The sequence below is a fragment of the Alosa alosa genome, chromosome 16 (genome assembly GCF_017589495.1).
Source record: "Alosa alosa isolate M-15738 ecotype Scorff River chromosome 16, AALO_Geno_1.1, whole genome shotgun sequence".
Taxonomy (NCBI): Eukaryota; Metazoa; Chordata; class Actinopteri; order Clupeiformes; family Clupeidae; genus Alosa; species Alosa alosa.
Window position 1 is genome coordinate 32,356,993 of NC_063204.1, and position 26,768 is coordinate 32,383,760.

The 26,768-nt window shown below is 39.3% G+C and overlaps 1 protein-coding gene and 1 long non-coding RNA gene across 2 annotated transcripts in view; one reads left to right on the forward strand and one right to left on the reverse strand.

Annotated features, from left to right (window-relative positions):
• Positions 1-2,698: 2,698 nt before the first annotated feature.
• LOC125310007 (GTPase IMAP family member 4) overlaps positions 2,699-26,768 on the reverse strand; it is a 47,692-nt gene continuing 23,622 nt past the window's right edge. The window contains exons 2-3 of the mRNA XM_048267166.1: positions 24,369-25,151; positions 2,699-3,875 (exon numbers count right to left, since the gene is read on the reverse strand). Of these exons, the coding sequence (XP_048123123.1) occupies positions 3,850-3,875; positions 24,369-25,151 (809 nt within the window). The 3' untranslated portion in view covers positions 2,699-3,849. The remainder of the gene's footprint in view (positions 3,876-24,368; positions 25,152-26,768) is intronic.
• On the forward strand, positions 19,037-20,783 carry LOC125310008. Its single transcript, XR_007196225.1, has 3 exons — positions 19,037-19,367; positions 19,994-20,142; positions 20,350-20,783. It is a non-coding gene; the product is annotated as an uncharacterized LOC125310008 (long non-coding RNA).

A 26,768-nucleotide genomic window follows, 5' to 3' on the forward strand; every position in this document is an offset into this window, starting at 1 on the left:
ATAAAAGAGAAAGAAGAAGTTTCCTGAACAGTTTTGGTCAGGACTGATAATGCAACTGTATTTGACAAAGGACAGTTATAGGCTAGGTCGCTAGTGACAAAATATGAGCTTTCAGTGTGATACGATCTCTTTGTAAATTACGTTTGATTAAAACGTGTTTCATCTGTTCTGGCCCTCCATCGCTATTTGGATCTTATCTCACTCAATGAACACATCTCAACACTAAATGAATGATGATCCGTAATTGTCATCGGACAGCCTAGTCATATGGGTAGACATTCAGTGTGTTTGAAATAATTAATTCGATAATATTTTCTATCAGAGGAAACGTTTTGTGTAAAGGGAATTAAAGACCTGTCTCATATAGACGCCTGTCTCTAATACTAGCCGGTGCAGTTTGGAGAATTGGGAAAATAAAAGCACGGGCTATTATTTGGAGTTTTTTGGTAATTAACTTGGTTATACAAGCATTTGTTTGCTCAATGGCCTAACTCAATTTTATCTAAAAGTTTACAAACAATGGGCCTAGGTAATCTGATCAGTTTGAATAACCAACTATGGGTTTTTCAGGCAGCGTTTACTGGAAAGAGATCTTCCACTGCAAAAACTGATATCTAACCAAGTGTTATTAATCTTATAATAAGAGGGAAAAAAATTGTATAAATATTTGGTATATTAACACACTGGCAGCCAAATGTGTCTTTATACTAATACCAACTACAGTGGGTACTGGTTAAAAATGGACACTTCATTCACGATCAAGGTGATTCACGCAGCTGGGTGAAATGTAAGTACAACTGCAGCCGCTTGGGGGCAGCATAGTCCGCTGTGGCGTTCTGCGGTCGAACCGAGCGGAGCGTTCGACAGCAAGGACTGTGATTGGTCGAGTTTTCAGTGTGTTTCTCTGCGTTTTTAGCAGCCCCTGCAACATGCTAGTCCACTGTAGCCTATAAGCTTTGTACATAATGTTAAACATAGTTTTGGATTCAGTGACAAGATTTCTTGATTGTACAGTGCCTGTCTCTCAGTAATGTTTTAAAATGAGAGCTTCGTCAGCTGGCAGTAGGCTACTTTGTTGGCAGTCATGAGAAGTTCGCTTGCTAACAGAACATATATGCTGCCCAGAAACCTTGTGAATAGTTCTGATTTTGGGGGAGGGGAGCTTGCAGCCAAGTGTCGGAATAATGCATAGGCCTACAACACAGAACCCGCTTCTCGCATTAGTCACTGACAGTAGACACGCTTCCAGCCTAATGACTTTCACACATGATTTGAATGATTTACAGTACAGTACATTACATTAGCGCTCCACTTGTAGAGACTGTACAGAATACAATGTGTGTGATGCTCAATGATTTGCCAATAGCCTATAGTCTTCTGCTAGGTTGCATGTAGCCTACAGTTTTATTGGTTAAAGTTAAATTGGTTAAAATTATTACGAAAATATTTCTTAACTTCAAAAACTCAGTGTCTAAAACTCAGTGTCATTCACTCAACCCTCTTGTTGCTTTGATATCTTTTTCGTTGTCGTTTGAACGTCGGCAAGCAGGCATGTTGCGGTTGCAATTTAAGTGAAATTTCTACAGTAGGCCTACAATATCCCAATATTGTATTGTGTTTGGTAACGCAAAAGGTGCTTTGATATCTTTTTCGTTTGAACGTCGGCAAGCAGGCATGCTGCGGTTGCAATGAATGAGGATAATTGGTTTTATCTGCGGATTAATTTTTTGCATTATTTTGAATATGACTCGCTCCAGTCTCAACAGCACGTCTACTTTTTCCACACGCATCTAAGTTCTAACACACATATGCCCTCTCGCTTTCTCTCTCTCCATCCCTGCGCACGGTGCTTTCTTAAAGGAGCTGTACCATTTTACAACAATTGCATCTACATTTTCATATTAGAATGTTTTGTCATGCGCTTATCGTTACACTATCAAAAAAGTATCCGTGACAAATAGGGTATAAGATATATAAACTCACGCTATTGCTATTGTATTATCATATATGTTTGGTAATGGCTCAACTTTCTCTGATTGTTCAACTGACTTGGACTGACTTGGAAACTGCGTCATGGAAGCAGTAAGTCAAGTCGCATCAAAAATAGTAGTGGCAGAACTCCCAAGTGCCACCTTGTGGTTGTTTGTGTCAACTGCAGTTTGTGCCATTTCTGCTGAGAAAATGGGGTGCGTGATTCATGAAGGAACCCGTCCAAACTTAACTGGGACCCACTGTAGATCTTTTTTTGACGTAAATTAGGGCTGTGAAAATAACAAAATAACATATGAAACATATTATAATAACGCTAATGAATCATATTTCATAGTAAATAATATATCATGGATTGTTCCCTCATGCACACAATAGAGTGGAGACAGTTATAACTTAAAACTGCTTATCGTGTTTACATTTCATGTCACACCCTATGCATTCCCTTTAAAAGGAAAAAAGGAAAAATGCAGTGATGGTTGTAATAATTTCAACCCTGTAGGCATCGCATGTCCTTCATTAAAGATGAAGAACAATTCCAGAGTGCTGAACAAAATGAATAAATATGATATGATGATATGATACATGAATAGAAACTCAGAAGGGGGCGGCAAGCGACTGGTAGCTTGAGAGCGACGTATTGGAGACCCATGGTGTAGGACAATGACTTTTCATTGGCAACAGTATTAAACCAACCAACAATGTAAAATATTAAGAAGAGCTCTTTTATTTCATTGACTTAAATCTAAACAATGTAGACAACCTTATTAACCTGGCTTGTAAGCTATTTGGGGGCCGGCCTTGATTTGTCCGAATCTGAGGCCTGGCTATAAATAGAATCTCAGCCATTATTTGAGGATTTACAGTATGCAAGTGTGTTTTAGGCATAGTGCAAGCCCTAATCTCTGACTGAAAGTGGGCAGAACTTGTGCATTTACACAACAATATTTAATACATTTTCCCGGGGGTGACACCAAGTTCACCAAGCACCTGATCTCATTCCACAAGCCTAGAGAGCCCTCTTGCGGCTGTATACGGTAATGTTTCATGTAGGGTTCATGTCAGTCAGTATGAATTAATATTTCAAAACATGTTAAATTATATATATCTTGATATATAAGTCGCACCTGACTATAAGTTGTAGGACCAGTCAAACTATGAAAAAAAGTGCGACTTATAGTCCGGAAAATACAGTATTTACCCTTGATTATATCATCTGGTTGCACAGACTAATTACTCTGTTAGAATTAAGATTTCTTTTTTTTTACCTTCACTAAAAGGAGGCGATGGTGAAAAGGTTGTGAAAACAGGCTGGCTGCACTAGTAAACTAATCTGGACGAAAGACCAGTAGGACCTGGAAATAAATTGTGAAGTTAGACATAACAACCAGATAATCCAATGTTAGACTCCAATACCATACCTGTGCAGCACATAACTGGAGCAAATGTTACTACAATATACAACTAGACAGAGACCTGAAGCATTGTTCTAAATTATGCATTTATGCATAAATTATTTAACATTTAGTTAGAAAGCAGTCTAGCTGTAATGCTAAAAATGTGTTCTCTGATGAACAAAAAATTAAGCATTGTCTAAGTATATACAATAAATCATACAATAAGTTCACAAGAACAAGTGTTTGATTTCCTTTGCCAATATTTCACATCATAAACATCAATAAAAATCCCTTCTTCCAAATTGCGTTAATGGAATATAAATGCAAGTCGTACAGTATAGTGTGTGCGTGTGTATCTTAGTGATGAAATCATCCGAAAGGTTTTAGAGAACGTTAGGTATGACAGTTGTGATGATTCAAAAGCTTTTACTCCTTTGTTCTTCAACTTCTCATGCTTGGTCTGTCAATCATTAGGCTGACTGGAGATGCCTGTAAATAGAAACACACTACATGAATATTAAGCTATTTAAAAACATTAGTTATTGCATAATTTCTAGGGTTTCAAGCAGAGACTCTGCCTGATCCCAGTTGTATTTGTTCTGATTTGTAGGTGTCCATGCAATGAAGTTTCGGGAACCATATTGATTTTTATTACTTATATTATTATAATTCATCTGCGCTAAAATGTGATTTGAAAGGAAAAAATTGGAAACTCTGGACAAGACGTAGACTTTTTTGGTCCACAATCTATAATATAAACTTTCATCAGTTGAGAACCATCACCAAGCTTAAACCCTTTCTGTGAACAAGTCAGTCATGTCACATCATAGCTTGATTACGGCAATTCCTTTACCTAGGTCTCTCCCAATCACTATTGTTAAGCCTTCTGATAGTCCAGAACGCAAATAGTGCGTAGCAAAAAACTGGAGCATATATTACCCCACTCTTAGCCTCCCTTCACTGGCACCCAGTCCATTTCAGGATCCAATTTAAGATTCTGCTAATGGTTTTTAAAGCATTTAATGGTCTGGCCCCACATCTCTGACCTCATACACCCCCTTTCAGCCCCCAGGTCTCTTAGATCTGGCAACAAAGACCTTCTCCACATCCTCTGCTCTTGGCTAAGGCAAAAAGTCGACAGAGCCTGCGCAGTTGCTGCTCCACGCTTGTGGAATCAGCTGCCACTAGATGTAAGGGCTGCCCCCTCCATCACTGCTTTTAAATCCAGGCTCAAAACCCACCTGTCCTCACTGGCCTTCTCTGCCCTCTGACGTGCTATGCTTCTTTTCTGTGTCTTGCTGTTTCTTATTTAATGTGTAGATGTATGTATGTCTATTTTTATTTACTTTTATTTTATTGTATTTTTCTTTCTGTTTTAAAAACAGCACTTTAGTCAGCGTAAGCTGTGTATAAATGTGCTATAAAAATCAATTTTACTTACTTACAATTTTTATTGAAAAGTGGCAGATATCCTACTGTTCTATGGTTCGGCAGAGTAACAGTTGGAGTGGCAGCGTTACACTACTGTCAAACAATTTGAGCATTAAACTTAGTTCAACTTTCAAAGCGCAACGGAAGCATAGACCTTTTATGTACCTAGCAACGAGATAGATTCTTTTTCTTTTAATTATCATGGTCTGGGCATGCATTACGGCTGCATTACTTTCGATGTGATTCCTGCCTAATAATTGTGAAAACTCTTGAAATGACTGAACTTTTAGGTTATTAGTCTTACATAGCCAGGTGTCGGTCCATTTGGACTGAATTATAGGGCGTGTTTCAACCAACACGGGAAGAAATACCTCTGCATGCAATTGGATAGACATAACCAATCAGAGCAACCACATGTTTTTTTGGACATCCACATTAATAATTAACTAGAAAATGTAATTCAGAGGAATTACCAGTGCATGGAAATGCAAAACATTAACATAAAATGCAAAAACAAACCTCTATTTGGAAACAGTTGTGTGCAGAGGAAACGGGGAGTTGACGGGGGTCATAGGAGTCATGATAATTGACAGTTGGAATGGCTGAACAGTTAAATAGTTGAGTAGTTTAAATGGTTACATTTTTTAATAGTGAATTATTGTAGCGAAGATTTTTATTTTGAAACAGTTGTGGGAACAGGAAACAGCTGAACAGGATCTGTAGTCTTAAGAGTGCCAGATTGTATGCTTAAAGCCTGACAGAGTATAGTTTAAAAGTTGAATGTAGATAGTGCAATGGATGTTGATAGGCAGATTGTTTAATGGGTGTATATTACATTACATTTTTTACATTTAGCAGACACTTCTTGACCAAAGTGACTTACATATGTCAGCTATATTACAAGGGATCACATTGTCCCTGGAGCAACTTGGGGTTAAGTGCAGGGCTCTACAGTGCGCCCATTTCACTCGCACATGCGAGTAAAAATGATGCCGTGCGAGTGCAAAAAAATATTTAGGCGCACTTCTAACCATGTCAATGTTTGTCTACAAAATACACCGCAACATCGAGAAACATTACTGGTGCAAACCATAGAATCACGTCGCGAATGCAGCATAAAAACTACACTTCCCATCAACGTTAGCAGTTTCGCGTTGTGACACGCAGAAAAAGCGGAAAGTTAGACTAGCCAGCCAAGATGCAAAGATTGAAGAAATGAGTTCTTCTATCCACCGAATTCATTGGATATAGGAGGAACAGGATGAGATTCTGAGAATGCAGTGAGAGAAGGAAAGGTAACCTAACATGCCTTTTAGCCCAGTTGACGTATTGGCTGCAATATGCAAAATATAGCAATAGCGAACCGGCACAAAAGTACCCTCCCGTAATACTCCCATTTTATTCAAAGGTAGAACGCTACTGACAACTCCAGGCTTCCACGCATGCATGTTTGTTTACACCGAATACAAGTTGAAGTGCAAAACGAAAGTAGGCCTAACATTTGCCTACTGCCCCCATCAATGCAGATATTTCAAATAAAAACTAAAAGTATAAAACATATATCCTTGATTAGCCTATGTTGGGTTTTGTGGAAGAGAAAATGGACTGTTTTAGTAGTAATAGCCTATTAGGCAGTATGCAGTTAGATAGGTCACCATGGGCATATTTGGATTAGCTATAGATGGATTCACAAATAAATAAATTAGCCTACATTTGGCAGGATACTTGATATACAGGCTAAATGCAAATATGGCAATGTATTATATTATTTTACATTAACAAAATGTAGGAAAATAGAACAGACTGAAAATAAAGTAGGCACTGATCTTTAAAATCCTGTTTCCTGTAGCCTAAATGTTGTCAGTCACTCTTAATATTCGCAATTGGTGCACTGGCATGTTTAACTGTTAGCTGCAGTATAATGTTAGATTATGTGTAAGTTAAGTACAGAACTGACTGTGCGCCCACATTTTTGTCTGTGCTCCTAAATGTTTTAACTTGGGCGCACAAGTGCTCCTGAAAAAAAAATGTGTAGGGCCCTGGTTAAGTGCCTTGCTCAAGGGCACAACGGTGGAAGCCGGGAATTCAGGCTACTGCACGCTAGCCCAGCTCCTTAACCACTACACTACCACCGCCCCGTATATAGTTTAAAGGTCCCCTGTGTAACGTTTTCAGTTGTTTGTTAACAAATCAACATTTCCGATACATAAATGTGGCCCCATTCATGTTTAATTACCACCAACAACAACTTGAAGCATACCTATTGGCTTAGAAATGCTCATTTACATAGCGCCGTGTTGACTCGCCGTGTACGTGCTCCATGTTAAAGTACCGGTGGCCAGCAAGGGACATAATATACGAAATACAGCTCAGTCTTTGGCGTCTGCATGCATAGAAAAACATTAGCTTGGATTCATCTGCAGAATTTCCCTACATTCAGCAATGTAAGTTACGAGCCCATTTTCTACAAGTCATATCTTCCTAACAGTCCGACATTGACATTGTATTTTCCAACAAAATAAATAAAGAGAAATAACTTGTTCGTGATCTGTCACCAGCTTACTTGATCTCTAGTTTATAGACCCAGAGACAGTTGACAACCTAACCTAACATAGTTTTGCTAGGACTAATAGACCACAAAGTTGCTGAACGTGTTATTTCAGTTTAGTTTGCAACAATATAGTTTAACCAAGTCCTGCAGTAGCCTAGCCTGACGAGCCAGCCCCACATTAAAATGTAGGGTCTGGGCACTCACCGTTCGCAGTGCTCAGTGTCAGTTTTGATGCGAGACGGCTCCCGTAGTTCTAAACGAGTCAGCGCTTGAGAGGTTGGTTGCTATATAACTCCTAACCACTAGATGGAAGAATTTCTTACACAGGGGGGCTTTAATGGGTGGATTAAGGGTGGGCGAGATATATCGTCTGCGATAATATCGTGAATGTTGTTTTAACAATTTCGCTCTAAATATCTACGTGTATCGATTAGGCTAACCGTTAGCATCTCTATGGGATTTCACATATTACATTAGTTTCTATTCTGTAACTTGGAATGCTAGCCTACATGATTGCCCTTAAACAAAACATCGAAGGAAATAACTGAGATGTACTCTGTTGGTCTGCTTAGTTTTACAGTGAACCCTAAGTGAAGGTTCTTGAAAGGAACTTCAGTTTCAGACTTTCTCTTGGGAAACTGTTAGGCCTATTCATCTTCTCTAATGTAGCTGGCTAGACCATGTCATTGCCACACACACAAGTGGGGGCAGAATTGGAAATGTGTCATAGAGTGACTGCATTGGTTGATTTGATTATAAAGTCACAGGTTAGGTTATTGGTTATTATTGTATGAGTGGATGAGTGATGGATGAGTGAATGGTTTGAAGAAGATGGGTGGATAGAAAGTTGGATGGAATGTGCCTTATATCCTTGTAGAATGGAGACACACAGAGAGAGTTGGCCTACAGTAGTTGAGCAGAAAGCAGTTGATACAGATACAATCAGTTTAATTGGCTTTTTGAGGGGGCCTAGTTGAGCAGCTGGCAGAAGAAGAAGAAGAAGACGAAGACTTCGAATAACAGAACAGTGCATTTCCATGCACTGTAATTAGCTTGCAGCACTTGACTACTCACTTCAACTTCTAGTTTACAGCTATGCTCCAAAGCCAATTTAGCCCACTGCCTTATGGTAATACACATGGAGTCATGCATGATTGTATCCTGGCTCCGCCTGTCTATGTACTTCCGCTCAATTTCATTTTCCTACAGTACTCCGTCTGGGATAGCTTGCTCTGCCCATTTACTTCGGCTTCAGGACGGCAGACCAACCAGCGACCAGAGGGCATCTTTGAATTTGCTAAGTCCCCGCCCCCGAAGCAGACCATTTGGAATACATCAACGTGGGGAGTGAAAAGGGCTGATATAGTTATGAAATCTTTGAGCAAATGTGAATAAAAGGCAAAAAAATAAGGTTGGTGTGAAACTTATTTGTGTGTACGTTGGATTTAGGCGACCATTCCATTTTTATTTTTAGCTCTTTCCAGTTTACTAACAGGAGTGTCACGAATGAAGTTTGGCAAGCTTAAAGGTCCAGTATGTAGGAAAGAATGGAAAATAAACTGTAACCATTCCAAAGATGATCACCATATGTTGTCAGAGAGTAAGGAAACACGATGAATTGAAGTAATGTCTTATTTGACAACATTACTCTAACCCGTAAAACTCCGTAAAACCCATGAAAAAAAATGAGTTACGGGGCGGAATCTCTTGGAATTTTCGTTTATGTTTTGAACGATTAATTCTAGAATAGCGTATTAATAATGAGCTAGCGTGTCCTCCTATTTGGGTTGCCAAATTAGCAAAGGCCAACTGTCAACAGCTGTCAGTTGTAGTCATGAACGCCTACGAGAGGCAGGCAAATTTCCAAAATTAAAACAGGAAACAAATTAAGTGGACATTGGAGGAGCTTCCTGAGATGGTGACGTCTTCGTCAAACGAAGAATATCAAGTCTGACGCAGAGCTGGCCATAATTATCCACAACAGGTTAGGCTAAACTTCATCTGTATCGCTAACTTCAGCTAAATATGTTACGTTGGTTAGAGAGGTATTTTTTGTTTTCACTGTTTCCGTAATGTGTAGCTGGGTCATGGTTGGAGAAACGTTAAAGCAGCTGCAGGCCAACTAACGGTAGTTAAGTCTTCATTACATCTGGCAACCCAGAAGAGGCTCGCGTCTGGTAGTCTTGAGAACATTCACCAGTGTTTTGATTTTGGTCTACAGAACGTTCTGTAACAATCCTACAAATCGCACCTTTAACTTTACATGTTATAACATCAAAACTTAAGCTAAACTTATTCCCTGCACTAAGATGACATAATTGGCTATGTTATACCAGAGAGGGTTAAAGCAGAGCAGTCAAGGATCTTTGGTTATACCTAAGTTCCACAGTTAACATTAGCTAGTTAGTAAGCTAACGATGATTGGTTATGGAGGTTATGGTAACTTTAAGTGTTAGCTACGAGCTAAATTAGTCCTCTATACTGGGGTATTGGAAGCAAATTGTGTTGGTAATCTATGTAGTTTCGGGATGAGTCAGTTACATATACATATTTCTTCATAACTGTTGAGTTAGTAAAAGGACTGAATGTCCTGTGAATTAATAACTAGAGATTTTGATACGTTTTTAACCATGACGTATGCACAAGTCCGGGTTGAAAACGTATCAGAATCTCAGAAATAATCACTTTATGCAGTCAGCTTAAGACGGCTGCAGGCGGCTACATGAAGTCGAATCCCCCTAATGATTGCTAAGGGCGTGATGCAGAGAAACTTCTTTAGTGATTGGTTCAAAGGAACTCCAATGATTTTTTTTTTTTAAAGTATATTTTTTGGGGGCTTTTATGCCTTTAATGCGACAGGATACTGGAGAGTGACAGGAAGTGAGTGGGAGAGAGAGTCGGGGTGGGATCCGAAAAGGACCATGTGGCGGGAATCAAACCGGCTCACCGGCGTACGGTGCAGGTGCCCCAGCCAGTTGTGCCACAGCTGGGGCCAACTCCAATGATTTTAAATTTCAAACTAGTGCCCTCCCACCCGGAAGAAAAGACTAGCATGATTGAGCCAGAATTGGAGAAGGAATCAGATAGTGAGGAAGAACCAGTCCCTCAAAGATTGGAATTAAATGTTTCTGACTCAAGTATTGTTCTTTTGTACGTTTTCTCTACTTCTCTTCGGCCTAGACACAAAGCATAACCCCCAGACACTCGCTACTGTTGTGAAAAAACCCATAATCCCTAAAAAAAAAAAAAAACTACAAACGTAATATCTACAACTTATTTTGCTGTCCAACAACCTGGGCCTCTTATAAATGAGGTTGTAATAAATTGGGTGCTGTTTAGAACTTCAATATCAACTTATTCAGCCCACCAAAGCATCAGCATCAAAGCATTCAGCATCAGTTCAGTTTGCTGTGGCAATGCGTGCTATATTTAGCTCGGAGGCTCGGCTTTGGTAAAAGGTCCATCACATATGAGAAATTTGTTTGTTCACTTGTTTGCTTTGGCTAGCGAACATAGCTACATAGTACAGCAGTTGATTACAGTGTCAGTGGCATCTGGACACAGAGAGGTGTTCAAAAACAAGGCAAGTTGAAGCCTTTACAATGCAGTACCAATTGGTGATTCACTAGCATGTTAGCTAAGGATCACAAGGGTCCCTACGCTGAATTCCCTACTACCTACCCACTGCACAGAGTGTAAAATTCACAGGGAACTCACAGCTCACAATCTTAGGTTATCATAAAGATGTTTGGATTCACAAGAGGTGTCCATTCAAAACAGTGAAGTCTTGCTAACATTAGCTTGCAAGCTAGCTAACTTGTCAACATCAACATTTGCGATGTGTTTTAGGATTACAATAAAAGGCTTTTCTATTTCTCGCTTACTTTAACAAAATCCAAGCATCAAGCCAAACAAATGATTTTTATCTGCAAATATGGCCGCCTTTGATTATCTAGTCTACTGAAGTCCGGTGTCATCAAACTTCCGGTGAAGGAGTCTAGATAGATATAGATAGATACTTTATTAATCCCCAAGGGGAAATTCAAGGGGGAAGTGAGCTGTATGTAAATTTAGGTGGCGTTACAAAGGTAGACCAGAGCCAAATAAGGTACAGCCCCCGAGTTGACGTCTACTATTAGCTTCATTGTGATTCGCCCGTTTTACAGCGGCAGTTTCAAGTTTTGAGATTTGCATAGGAAAGAGGTGTCAATGGGACTTGGAGGTTCTCTGTATGTCCATTTTACCCACCGAACTGTAGTTATTCAACTACACTCTAAATAGGGCTGGGATAAACGATTATTTTTTAAACGATTAATCTAGCGATTATTTTTTTCGATGCATCGATTAATCTAACAATTCATTTTTTCAGTCCGATTCGATTTTGATTCGATTATCGATTACCTGCCCATTAATTCACTAATAGCAACTTATACATGTTTATTTACACATCTGAATGAAAAAAACATGAATTGTTTAACATTGCAATATATGTTTATTGCTCTTAAGATTCCAAAATAAAAGACTATACAAGTGCAAAGTAATGCATTCTTAGTCAGAGGTAGCATTCAATAAAGTTCAGTAGTGTATGTCTAATTGAGTGCCTGTCATTTTAAGATTTTGTGTCGGAATCCTTGCAATTAACATTAACACAGTTAAAAGGCTGCTGATGTGTGGATGCTAGGGTTGGGTATCGTTTGGGTTTTATCCGATACCGGTGCTAAATAGATACTTTTAAAACGGTGCCGGTGCCGAAACGGTGCCTGAACCGGTACTTTGTTTTTAAAATGTTTTAAATTAAAATGGTCTAAAGCATGAATTGCTTTTTTTTTAATTGATAAGACATTTTACTATCAATATCTCATTGCTCCTACGAGTAATACATTTAAATGTTAAAACAGCTTGCCATGCATGCACACACAATGGTAAGCTCTGCTATTTCAAGTTTACCCAGTGTAGGCGGTTTGCCATAAGGTAGGCTATGTTAAAACCGCTTGCCATAAAACTGCCAGGTCATGGACAACGGCATTTGCAAGCAAGCTAATCTAACAGGGACTCTACTTTCCAGTTAATTCAGTGTGTTCCCAAATGCTTCAAGAAATGTCATGTCTTAACCCATAACACACAGTAATTTTGAACATGTTAGGCTACATGTCGGTGTTGAAGTGTTTAGATTCCCAGCGCTAGCAACAGCAACTATGGCTATGCGCTAACACCAGTCAGCTGAGTTTAACACACCGTGAAATAAAGTTTTCACCTTACAACTTTGCTGATAACATTTCAAATAAATGTCAGTTAGCGCATTAGCAAGGATATTGTGTAACGTATAGGCTAGCCTACTGTTGATGTTGTTTCATAGCCTTTTGCTTGTGTGTAGTTAGGCCCACTACTAGATTTTGACAGGAGCTTGCGATATCGCTTTAAAGTAAGCTACTTGGGCTCACGCAAGCTGTCAAACACTGTCCACTCGCATATGTGGTGCACCCCTCTGGTTTATACATCCAGTGTTTATCATATGTTAGCTAACTGTATCTGGATGTGTTGCTATCAGAGCAAGACGTTAGAGATAGCGCATGACATGCAGTGATGCCTCGTATAAAAAAATAAATAAAAAAAACGCTATTTAAGGACCGAAATGAGGAACCGAAATCCATGTTGTTATTCCATGCAGTTACTACCGTTTGCGTCGGCACCGGTGCCATATTAGAACCGTGTTTTGGTGCCCAACCCTAGTGGATGCAATTCATAACGTAGTTAGTTCAAATAGCGGTTCGTACTTCTCCTTTGGACAAGCACTTTTGAGTCTTGGAAAACACTTTTCCATTTACATTGGGATTTTGCAAACATTCAGAGTCAATAAAATGAGCCCTGCATGAGTAAAGAATAAGCAGCTGCAAGTAAGCATGCTAAACTTGACACCCAAACAGTATTCTAACGTTAGCTTTGAGATACTTGATTGCATACTGTAACTTAACTTAGTCTCCTCAATGTACTATGTTGTGATAAGACCTTAGCAGAGTTTACTTTAACTTTAATTCAGCAGTTTTAATGCTGCAAATTTGCGCAGCATGGTCACGATGCTAAGCGGATTTAATAGCAATTTAGCCCACTGTGTTCTATGCAGTGCTTCTATATGGCAACAACAATCCTTCAACAATCGTGAATATTTTGTTAAATGCACATGCAGAGGAGGAGCAGCGGGCTCGTTACGAGAGAGAGCGGGCGGGGCGAGGAAAGGCTGTGTGAGTAAAAGGTGCAGCTCAATGAAATTATTTGATCTTATCTTTAATTTAAACAGTAGGCCTACAACATAGAACATCAATGTGTGGTGGCCGGTTTTGATTTTGTGCGGAAACGGAAACGAAAACAAAATGGTCTTCAACTGTTCCGGAACAGAAACGTTATTCTGAAATCCACAAAACCGGTTAATAACATTTTTTTTTCGTTCTCTATATATTTTATAAAATTTCACAAAAGCATATCCTATGTCAGGGAGACTATTTCCGGTTGTGCGAAAAACAAGCCCGCATCTACTCTGTTAATGTGAGCTAACAAGCCGCTATGTAGCCAACTACCTATCCGTCTGCCACTTTGGATCTTAGGCCAGCTCGTAGCGTAGGCTACTGAAACTGATTTGGAAATTGTTTGTAGCCTTATGCATAATAGCCTATGCGTAATAGCCTATTTTGCCTGTCCATGCCTTGTCGTTTTAAAGTCGGGATTTGAAATGTTTGCGCAATTATAGCCTATTCTATGTAGAAGAGTTAAACGGGAAATTTGAGATAGGCCTTGTCAGCAACAGACAGGTTCGTTTATAAACAGGGTTGGAATTATAGCACAAGCCTTTGAAGATCTCCATATGGATAAAACCAGGTAAGGAGTTTAGCACGTATCCAGAAATATTTTTGATAAGAAATTATTTATAGGCATAGGTTAGGCCTACAGTAAGTCTGTAGGCTATGGGATGGATAGCCCATCTGAATGTTTTTGGATGCCGCCTGTGATTTATTATTTTTTGGCATAGCTACGGTATAGGCTAAATCAAGGGGAAATAATGAGTACGTCTATTCTAAGGTAACGTCCACAAAAATAGACTTAATAGGCCCGCCAAACACTGCCGGAACTTTAAGAACGAACAATATTTTGCGTTCCGAACCGGTTCAGGACCGATATGTTGGTGGCGGAACGCATGCAAGAACGAAAACGTTAAACATAGGCCTACCTGAACCGTTCGGAACGGAACGTTTGAAAAATAATTTCGTTTTTCAAGCCCTGCACAGAACTAACCTGCTCCGTAGCAGGTTAACTTTCAAGCTAAATTAAAGGGGTGGTTCAGGATTTTGGACATAGGACCTCATTTCCAAGTAAGCAAGTGTGATATTTATCAGTGGCGACCGTTTTCAACACGTTTCATCCAGTCGTTCTAATTGCAGAGTTCGCAGGTGCTAGGCTAGCGCAATTCAACGGTATGTGCTAGCCTGCCACTAAAAACAGTCTTACCTACTCCAAAGGACACTCGAGGCAAATTCCAGACAATCGATGTAAATGTCTGTGTTGATAGAATAGTGTAAGAAATACAACTACCCCCTCGATCGTTGCAATAGTTATACTTTGTTCCCTGAAGTTGGTAGTAGTCATTTTGCATCTCAGCGGGCGGACTGAAATTACCAAGGCTACTACTAGGTATCCCCATTGGAGTGCGGCTTTACTGTTTACTTATTGGCAGTACTACTAACTGGAGCAAGTATAATTCCGCCCGCTGCTAAGACACTAGTCCCTCAAAATGTAATGCGATCGTTGAAATGCAAGGATAGAATAATGTTAGAAATAAAACTATCAATACAGACATTTACATCGATAGTCTGGCGTTATAATTTATTTGCCTTGGGTGTACTTTGGAGTGGGTAAGACTGTTTTTAGTGGCAGGCTAGCACATACCGTTGACTTGGCGCTTAGCCTAGCACCTGCGAACTCTGCAATTAGAAGGACTTGATGAAACGTGTTGAAAACGGTCTCCACTGATAAATATCACACTTGCTTACTTGGAAATGAGGTCCTATGTCCAAAATCCTGAACCACCCCTTTAAGCTGTGTTGCAAAAAAAAAAAATCAGTTGGAAAACGAGTCCAAAAGATGGTTCCGTCAACCTGTGCTCTCGTCACCTGTAGCCTACAACTTAAAATATATAAGTAGGCCTAGAAATGTTTTTTTCCGACAGTGTCACTAAGCATGGATGTACACATTCACTAGCTCCAAAGAATGTATGAAGATTATGCGATCAAAAATGTTTTAACTTCACATGCATGTGGTTCTAGGAATCATGCTACTCTACGTCACATACGTACATTCGGTGGTGGTGTAACGACATAGGAAAGAAATTACATTCTTGCGTGTTCGCTTCCCATACGAAGTATTAAGGCTACATTGTTGATCACCTTGATAATGGCATTTTTAGTTATAATCTTTGATGAAAGACATATGTCTACTGCTGATAAAGGGTCATGCACATTTGGTAGGCTGTTCAGTGACAGCTTTGCCAGTGGGCTATATTATATCTGATGCAAGCCAAAGGATAATTATTCTGTAGCCTAGGCAGCTAATAATTAAAACTGCTTCATGTGTCGACGATTGTTCATGAATGTCAAATCAACTGTGTGCTACACAGATTAAATACTAGGCATAAATTGAATTAAAAGCCATTGCATTTCAGATCATTTTATTTCAAACACTTTGGGACTTATGGGAGACAATAGGCTATCATGTTGATACTAATTTATGTTATGACCACCTACACCTAGACAATAATTTGACGTGAACACTTTTAATCTAAGAACGTACAGTGGGCAGTGCTTCGACTTGGCCAGCTTCACTCGCGGTCCGCGCGTGGGATCACGCAACTTTAATTTGTATTTTCCCAGTGTGACGCTGCAACAACCCAAACAACCGGTAGATGGCTCAAGTGAGCAGGGTGTCTCGTAAAAAGAAATGGAGCCTGGAAAACCCTACACAGATTTCACTACAAACTTTAGCAGACTGGTTTAGAAATAATTTAATAGCCAGAAATATGCCTGCCCTGCCCTAATAAAGAAATATTTGGTTAACTGCGAGTGAATCCCGTTTGCAGCCGTAGAAGAAACATGGGACAAATTAAACATTCTGGTTTTCTCCGAGTTACAGCGATGATAGACAGACATCATTTGGACAAAATATAGAGCATATTAACCTCCGTTTGCTCAGCCAAATGCCTTCCTGTTACGTCCTGTTATCCGGAGTTACAGGCGATAAACGATTTTTGATGGTCACAAGTTTACTTCATTAGCGGTTTATTTTTTTGATTATTAAAGAGTGTTTTTCATTTAAAGGTTTGACTTTGTGCTTATTCAGTAGAGCATTTAGTGCTCTTCCCAATCCCAGACGTTCACATTGCATGTTTGTTTGTAATGGATGCAACCGCGAGATACGCTTGTCATAGGCACCGATACCGTGGATGCTCCGTCTCTCGGGCACCCACTGAAAACATCGAGCACCCACGTGTGACAGCTTACAGTCCCGGCTAAATTTACATTCATTTAAAATCAAACATCGCAGTTTATGTTAAATTCAGCATTTCTCATAATGTGATTGGATATGTTGCTGTCAATTCCCTACTTCATATACTAACCACCAATGAGAGCGTCTCTCGTATGAAAATTCCTGACACTTCCCACCTGAAGAATTAACGCAAGGCTTTTTGAGCTATCTGTTCAAAAATGAAGAATACTATCAAATAAATAATTATGTCGAACTGTTTTATTTCATTGCATGGCTTTTGTTGGCCATTTCTAATCAGGCCTTAAGCTGTTAACAGAAGGTGTGACCTTCAAGTAAGTAAATAAAAACTGTATTTGTAAAAGCACAGTATTTTAAAAATCAACCAGTAGATTTTTTGGGATTTGGTTACAAATATAACCCAAACATTACGTGAATTCCACTAAACAGTTGTATCAAACCAACCCAATTGCTGGGTTAAATTTAGTAACCCAATTTGCTGGGTTAAGATAACCCAATGCTGTGTTGGACTCAGTGGCTGGGTTGAAAACAACCCAATTTGGGTTGAGAGCTTAATGATTTTATTTTTGTGTATTATCAAGTAGTTTTTTGTTAATTTGTACTATTTGGTTTCATTTGGAAAGATGAGTTTTGCAAGTTAGCATAGCGAGCAATCACAAGGCTAACTCTCTAACCGCCAAAGTCGCAAAATTGTGACAAACGTCACCGTAATTAAAACAGACGATAGATCCAAGTACAGTGACAAATCTCATTTGTACTCTCCACCACTAGTTGGCAAGACACCCAGAGCTTCGGTTCAAGCCCAAATTCGCTGCACAAAGTTTTCAGGAAGTACTTGATTACACACGAGAAATACAAAGAGGATGTGCATTTATTTGTGATGACGCGGAAGCGATGCAGGCCATAGCTTTGTACAAATTGAAGCAGAATGTTGAAAAAAAAATTCACATGTGATGAAGTCTTGGGTCTGTTATTCACCTATTCTGATTCTGAAGGAGAATATCTGCCTTTTGGAGATTATGATCGATTGTCTATTGACAGTGATGGTCACGGTGAGTCTGTGAAAGGAGGTGCGTCTTTGCGTGACAGTGTCCACTAAGTATACCATGCTTATTTCGTCCCTCTGCCTAACATAGCTAGAGGTGTCAGTGGTAATCGTGACAAGTGTCCGTACTGGACGTGGTACAGACAGCAGGGGTATGACCAGGCTACTTTATTGTACAGTAGCAATGTATAGTTGTTGTTGTATAGTATAGTTGTAGTTGTATAGTAATAGTTTACCATTGTTGGTTGACATTTTCCTGTTATCCTGTTCAGTTGTTATGTGGGTGAAATGAAAAAAATAAATAAAAGTAAAACTACTCAAATATATCCAGTATCCTGAAAGGTGCATAATTTGAAGTGGTTGCCATCCAGTGACATCATAATGCAAATTAGATGAGTAAATTTATCCCATTCATAAACTTTTGTTCATACTGAATGATTTTCACATTTTCAGTAGGACTTTATCTCTGACCCAGGCTTGGAATTTCACCATTTTAGGGGCAAGGCCACTTGGCCTTCAGTTGGGCATATTTGGTGGGGGGCACAAAGGCCACATATCAGGGCATCAAGGCCAAAGTTAACTTTACAGTAGTAGGCTATAAAAATGATCAAAGTTGTATTTAGCCTATTCACAGCAGTAGACCTGCATCACTGTATGAAACATTACAAAAACATGAAACATGACATATTACATAGAACTGTAAACATCTGATCATCTAATATTTACAGATATCTAGGCTATATTTAACATTTGTTTTATATTTGGCCTGTTATGAAATCATGTATTGATTGATACAATTTAAAGTGGACATATTATGCAAATTTCACTTTTTGCATCCTTTTGTACCTCCATTTGGGTCTCTACAGCTCCTAATAACACTCCAAGCGCGAAAAAAAGCCATCCATCCGTTTTCTGAGTCAGTTGAACGATTTTGATGTCAGGAATCATAGGCTTCTATGAGCCATTTGAATGGCTCCCTTATACGGACGTCAAAATAAGGAAATTTGCATAGAACCACCATGGCGCCACCCCTCACCTCTCAACCCCCACCCACTCGATTAGTTGAAGATCCGCCATTAGTTTGCTGGTTTAACAAGCATGGACACCGAGCGCAATGGCTACAAGCAAGAGCAAGTCACACATGAAGTGTTGTGTTGTTGGCTGCACAGAACAACACAAATCCTTGCACTTTCTCCCAGCCAAAGAGAACAGAAGAACCGAGTGGCTCCATTTCATTTTCGATGGCCATGTTCCAGCAACAGTCGGCAAAAATCTTGTGTGTGTGAACCACTTCAAGGCAGACTGCTTTGAAAACCTAGGACAGTACACTGAGGGATTAGCCATGAAACTTCGTTTGACAGAGAGATCTGTACCTACTGTCCGTGGCAAGTCACAAGATAAGAGACATGTAAGTACTTTCAAATAATGACTTTTGTGTTTCTATCGCAGTTACGCATGAACTAACGTGTTTTGTCATTTAGCACAAGCTAACGCAAACATTACGGCTAACGTTAGCCCTGCATCTGCTTGGAGTGAGCATTTTCTCCATTCCAAATTGCAAATGCAGCCGATCGAGTCATATTTGACAATCCCAGTCAATAATATCTGAAAGTAATGATTGTTAAAATGTTGTGTAGACGCTAGACCTCCATTAAATATTGTCATGTTATCCACAACTGAGGCGACCAACAGCTAAACGCCTTTAGTATAAGCTAACGTTAGCTTGTAGCCTCACTTTATAACGTTATCCAGTGTTTGCACATTTCCCCTATAGCGCTATTTCATTTAAGCTGCAAGGGGTTGTCACAATTTGTAGTCGTTTTGTCCTTACTGATGAGTTAGATATGGTCATGTTATCTACAATGAAGGTGGCCAGTAAGCTCTTAGTCTAGGCTAATGTTTGCTGTTGTAAATAAAGAGAGATATAGTACTGACAGTGCAAGAAGTTGTAGCCTCAGTTTTTAGCTCAAAGTAAATGTGCATATTATGTGCATGCCATTATTTTTATGTTTGGTTTTCTCTTTACTGCGCAAGACTCTACCTGGCTGCTCTGCATTACAATGAGGATGCTGCACAAGACCAGGCCACCTTATCCTCTGGGGACCCTCTCTACAGGATGCATTTCCCAAAGTACAGGAAGGGAGAGTGCAGGGTGAAACCCATCAAAACTGAGACAACATTCCGTAAGTTACATCATTTTTTATTTATCTACAATAAAAGATCTGTTCATTTTGCATGCTATTGCACTATGGTGTCTTTACAATGAACAAAACAATAAATAAATGTACAATGAAATACTTTACAAACTATGTACATAGTTAATAAATAAATGTACAATGAAATACTTTACAAACTATGTACATAGTTACGAAGTGTGAAATGTTGCACAGGGTACGTGGAAGACTTGATGGGCTTCATCATGGGCGAGGTCTTTGTGGACCAAGAAGCATACAGGGAGGAACTCCTGAAAATAAGCATTCCTCCGGACCTGTCCTCAGAGTTTGAGCACCCAGAGAAGGAGGAGGTGATCGCCAACTATGTGTCTCGCTTCAATCCAGGGGAGGCAGTTTGAAGCCCACGTATTGTCCTTGGCTGTCAGGAAACTCCTGACGAACACGCAGGACCACACATGACGGGATGACGACCCTTATTCTGCATCCAAGGAATCCCCAACACCAACTGACAAAGCTCCTGTAGGCAAGCTATCTGTAACGACAAAAAAAAAAAAGGTTACATAATCTGTCAGTTCTGTCAAAAGTGCAATTGTCATATTGCAAATGTAATGTTTTATTTCTGTTTTGTGTAATAAATATATTGTAATGTCTTAAATGTGTCATGAGTGTATGTTTGATACCTGCTGAATTTGCAGACAATAGCCATACATAAAAAGAAAGAAAACAACAATTGGGGCATGTGTTGGTGTGTAAGGCCATTAGTGACCTAGACATTAGTAAGACTAACATCTGCTTTTGCTGATAAAAACGGTAGCCTGTCACTTCTCATAAATACTGGGAAAAACTAATAAGTAGCTTAATAAATAACACATACTGCTCTATTCCCCGTAGCCGTAAGGCCCCATGGTCAGCTCTGTATATGTTCAGTGCGTTCTGAAGAGAATAAACATTCAGGCACACCGGGTATAAACCCGTCTGCTGCAGACGTCGTGTGATCTATAATGGTAAGGTATGCTAGCACAGTCCCTGGCATTATTCGTAAATGAGTGAGTAATATGGCAGCATACTCGCTAGCTCATTTGTAAATAAGTTAGTAACACGGTATTTGCAGGCCTTTCTGTAGCTTAGAAAAGTTACCTTTGTAATCTCCTGGCAGCATATACTCTGCCTCAGTTGGCATTGCCCAACAATTTCCACAAGCACACCTATATAATAATTAAAATAATAATAATAAAAGCTAATCAAGTGCTGTGAATTTAGTTAAGCTTCAAATACAAGCAAATGTTAAATATTGTAAAAAGACTGGCTTTGTCACGCAAAATTACATTACGTTTACTTCGTAACAGGCTGAACAGGGTAAAGGCTAATAGCCAAGACTAATTTGGCACGTAGGAGAGATAGCAAATACATTGATTTAAAAAGTTAACAAACCATTTAGAAACTGCTTGCAGCATTCGTGAAGGTGTTTTTGCAGGTGGCTCCTCTTCATCTTGATCTGGGTCCGACTCTGGGTCGAAAATGTTGGGCTAGAGTGCGCCTCTGTATTCCGTCATTTTCACCCAAGCAGTGGAGGTTTTCACGTGAAGAAAACGAACAGCGTAAACAATCTGACAGGTGGGGCGTGGCCATCAGTAGCTTATTTGCATAAAAGTGACAGAGTCCTTAAACGGCTCATTCTGAAAGGGACTGAAGCTGGCAAGAATAGAGGCTGCAGAGATCTCTTTATGCGAGATTGATTTTGTGCAAAAAACTTGAACTATGAACATGTTTTGTATAGCCCATAGACATATTCTAACTTGTTTAAAAAGAGGTATAATATGTCTCCTTTAAGAAACTCAAATAGCCTAGATGCATGCTTAGCATTTTGTGATCATTAAGGCTACTTTCACAAACTCTTAGTCAGCTGTCCTCTGATTTTAATATTTACCGATATCTAGGCGATATTTGTAACATATATTTTGTATTTGGCCCATTATGAAATCATGTAGAACAATTTAAACACATTGTAAAACTTAAAGCCCAAATTTGGAGACATCCATGCATGTCGAAATTTGCTGCAAATTCAAAACTGGATTACTCTGGAACGGCTAACTGTACAGGGGACTGCTTTACATTCAATACATACATTTATATCCTGCCCTTTCCAGTTCAGTTTGTCAGTTTGTCACAGTTGTTTCTGTGGGTCGTGCTTTGTGAATCTTATTGTGGGACTAGGGCTGGGATAAACGATTATTTTTTAAGGGAAGTGAGGGAATCCTTGCAATTGTAACACTAACACAGTTAAAAGGCTGCTGACCAGGGTTTCCGTTGTCCGGTAATTGCTGGACATTGGCCGAAAAAAAAAATGAAATGTCCGACAAAATTAAATCTCTCCGGTTGAAATTGGCTAATAATCCCGTGCCCCTAACGCAATCTGAATTTGAGAATAAGAAAGAATCCTGACCCTGAGTATTGCCTGCCCTCTGGATAGTTTGCCTGCCATGACCTGCTGCCTTGTTGTGAACTGTTATACAACAATAAAGACAGTTGCAACTGCTATTGGTCTGCGCTTGGGTCCGACTAGAAAACCACACCAGGCATCACGTTTACCACTGGCACCTCCAGCTATGTTGGACAAAGGGTCGATATTTACATTGCATTTGCACGACAGTGTCCACTAAGCATACAAAGACACACCTCCATTCAGACACATTGACTATAATAGATGATCGATGTCATCTGCAATAGACAGATATTCTCCTTCAGAATTAAAATAGGTGAATAACAGATACAAGTCTTTATCACAAGTGAACGTTTTATTCACCATTTGGTGTATTTGCAAAAACGATGGCCAGAACCACTTCCGTATCAATAAAAACAAATGCACATATTCTCCGGTTTTGTCACGTTTGATTGTACTACTTCCTCTGCACTTTGATAAGTGATATCAGGCTTGAATCGAAGCTCTGGATGTCTCCCATCTAGTGATAGAGATTTGAGATGAGATTTTACACTGTACTCGGGTCTATCGTCTGTTTTATTCAGTAATGACGCTTGTCACAATTTAGAGACTTTGGCGGTTAAAGAGTTAAAGGGCTAGTTCTCCTGATTATAATGGTGGGTGCTGTATATTTTTATCTAGCATGGCCACACAATAAGTCTTTTTGTGTCACAAGGGCATCTAATATGAAAAAAAAACCCAGAATGTTTTGTGCAGTCTGCAAAGGGTTAATAAATGTATCATAACTTTTGAACAAAAGGTGACACACTGATTGCTTTTTTCACTGAGTAGAAGACAAAATTGTGAATCTCATACACTCTAGATTTTTCTCTATTTACAACAGAAATTCAGGGGAAAATGAGATTCATCTTCACAAACTGATATTTTTGTGTTTTTTGGGGTTGAATTTTGATGATGTTTTTAAAGAAATTGTGGGTTCTCCTCAAATGTATTAATTATATTTTAAACCATTTCAAAGGGCTGAAAATTCTCCTGATTACAATGAAGGCGTATATTGTATCTCTGCCATGTAGCATAACCACACAATAAGCCTTTTTGTTTTGTCTTCAAAGGGTTAAAGCCTTCATGTTTTATACATCATTAAACAGGATTACATTATGTGTAATTGTAAATAGATCTATATTGACATTTTTGGTCTAATTGGTCTAATTTATGTAATTATCTAATATAAAATATTGGTGTAATTATTTTATCTTTATCCATCAATATAACACTAGTAGGCTAGTAGTAAACAGCAGTAGAAGTAATAGTAGTAGTTATAACAACAATCATCATCATCATCATCATCATGTGAAGAAATGTCCAATAGCGAGAAGGTTTAGAGGAGTAAGGCAGTAAAGGCACTGTGCCACCAATCCGAAGAACCATGTAGACCAAGATGTGCAAGTACCCCCACAGATTATTCACAATGGCAACTAACTGCTTCAGTTACACAATTCTGGATATGGTGGGAATACAGGGACCCCAAATTTGGTACAGAATCTGCCGTATCTATACTTTTATCCTATTTCTTCACCATGTTCTCTTTATGCTATCTGTTCACTGGTCATTTATAATGTAGTTTGTGTTTAAGCGAGAGCTACTTCCACCATAAGTTTTAGTGTGAATACAGATACAAGTCCTCAATCAATTCACTCGTGTTGTAATTGAAAAGCTCGGGGCAGAAGGAAACCCCTAGATGCAACAAGCTGCGCTGGTAAAATTGATTAAAAACAGTTTTTTTTTTAACACTTACTCTGTGCTGTTTCTACATCCATGCTTCTATGTGACCCAAAAGAGCAGTTCCTTTTTGGTCTCGCACCCAAGTCTTTGCTAGAACTTTGGTTTTGATAGTCATTTTCATTTTTGGATTGATGTTGGTTTTGCTGCATTTTTTCCTCAGTGTCTGGTTTGTAGTGTCCACCTTCCTCAGCCACCATATTCTCAATTTTCTTGATAAGACCAGGAAGTTGAGGGTGTTCTCCGAAAATGTAGTTATTGATGACATGGTACCTCTTGTTACATTTGTCCACCACCCACTGGAGGTCAGGGCCTTCCCTTCTTATGTATCTCTCAATTGGTTTGTCCCGCAAGACTTCAGCCCACGTAAAAACAACCAATGTGTGCCTCCACACGTGATCTCCAAGCAGAGCCAGATTCTCTTCAATACAAGTACGATCGACCTCTGTAAACATTCCCACAGGAATGACCAGCAAGAAAGCATGAGGTCCTGGTGGACACATGGTGATTCCTCGCACCATTTCCTGCTGATATACCGCAGGGGTAGTTTGAGTGGAGAACCAGCCTGGGGTATCCACCACTATCACCTGACGACCACACACATTTGCTTCACGTTTTACACAGAATTCAGCAGCACGTTCTAAGCGGAATTCCTCATGACCAAGGATTGTATTACCAGTTAAACTTTTGCCTGGCCACCTCCAACCTAGCAGTACCAAGCGGAGCTCAGACAAATGTTTCTCATCACCAACAGCTAGTGTGGATTGCTTGTCTTCCCCTGAATTTGGAACGCCATCACCTGAGGAAAAATATATACACTTTAGTTACATTACATACTTAGTTTCATAAAAGGGAATTTAATTTTATTCTCTTAAAAAATCTGAGTGATCATATCTCTGCAGAAGGAATCTGCTTGCATGCGAGACTGCGTGCAACAGGTTTCTACTAAAGCTTGCTTTGCTAAAACGGAAGAGAATAGCCTACGTGTATCTGCACTTGCCTAGTATTGGAACTCAAAACAAAGTCTTAGACTTAGTCATTTACCTTTACTATTGACTGACAAGGGGTTATAATCGAAAACATAGCCTGAAAAATAAGCAACACTTTAAAAAGCACACCCTGTAAAGAAGTGCACCCGAGCGGGTGGTTGGTCAGAACTGAAGGATGGGACAAATGCTAGCTGAATTCAAAATGCTTTTCTTTTATTAATTTTCCTAGGCAGATTTACTAAACAAAAACAATAATGACAAAAGAAACAAACAAATCAAAACAAGAAATAAAGACAGGGACAATGTCCACACTTAACTAAGCCTACTTCTGAGGTCTTTTGGCATGACGTCTCGCTAGAGAGGAATCTCCCGTTTGAGCTACTGTACACACAGTCACCGACTTCAGCTGCAAAAAACACGTTGAAAGCCCCGTATTTTGTGAAGGGTGACAAGACTTTTGACCGTGTCAGTTTGACAGTATTACACTTCCCGCAGCATTTTGGTGATATTTTGTTTTGAATTTTGGGAAACCAATTGTTGGTTCAGTTGTGTTGAGCTATTGAAATTGTCCTGGTTTGTTTGTTTTCTCCAAAAAAAACTCCAAAAGTGTGTATTTTTCTTAAAAAACGAAATTTCTAAAGGGGTGTGAGGGTGACGAGACTTTTGTCAGGGACTGTATGCAGTCCATTTACCATAAACATTACTTTATCAAGAAGCGATAAAAATTTAAAATTGGGCTTGCTTCGATTGTGAATGATTGGCATTGACGGCATCTGGCAACTACCTCGGAAAGTATAGCCTCCATATCGCTACTATTGCCACTAGCCCTAACTTAATCATGTACTGTTTTTCAGACTAATAAAAAAAAAACATTTCGGACACCATGTTAATTTTATCTATTGTCTAAGCTTATATCCAGGGTTCCCACTCCAAGTCAAATGTAAAATTCCATGACTTTTCCCTGACAAAAAAATGAATTTCCATGACTTACCATATAATGAATGGTGCAATATACCGACCAATGACTTCAGAACAGCCAGCGTTCAAGAATCTTTTACTTTTATAGAGCAGGAGATGAATAAATGGGCATTGAATAAACAAAGTTGGCCTCAAGCAAGCACTAGGCTAAAGCTAATAACCAGATATACACCAGTTCTCCGTGGAAATATTTGTATTTAATGTATTTTTGGCAAGTAAATGTTAAACTGTTACAACAAAAACTGATATTCCATGAGTTTGCCCCCAAAATGATAAAATTCCCTGACTTTCCATGTCGGAATACTTTCCAAAATTCCATGATATTCCAGAATTTCCATGACCCGTGGGAACCCTGTGTACTGTATCACTCACATACCTAGAACAAGTAGCCTATTACGTTTCTGCAAAATATAACTTGACCGCTCATCCTTGTTATAAAATACAGTAAA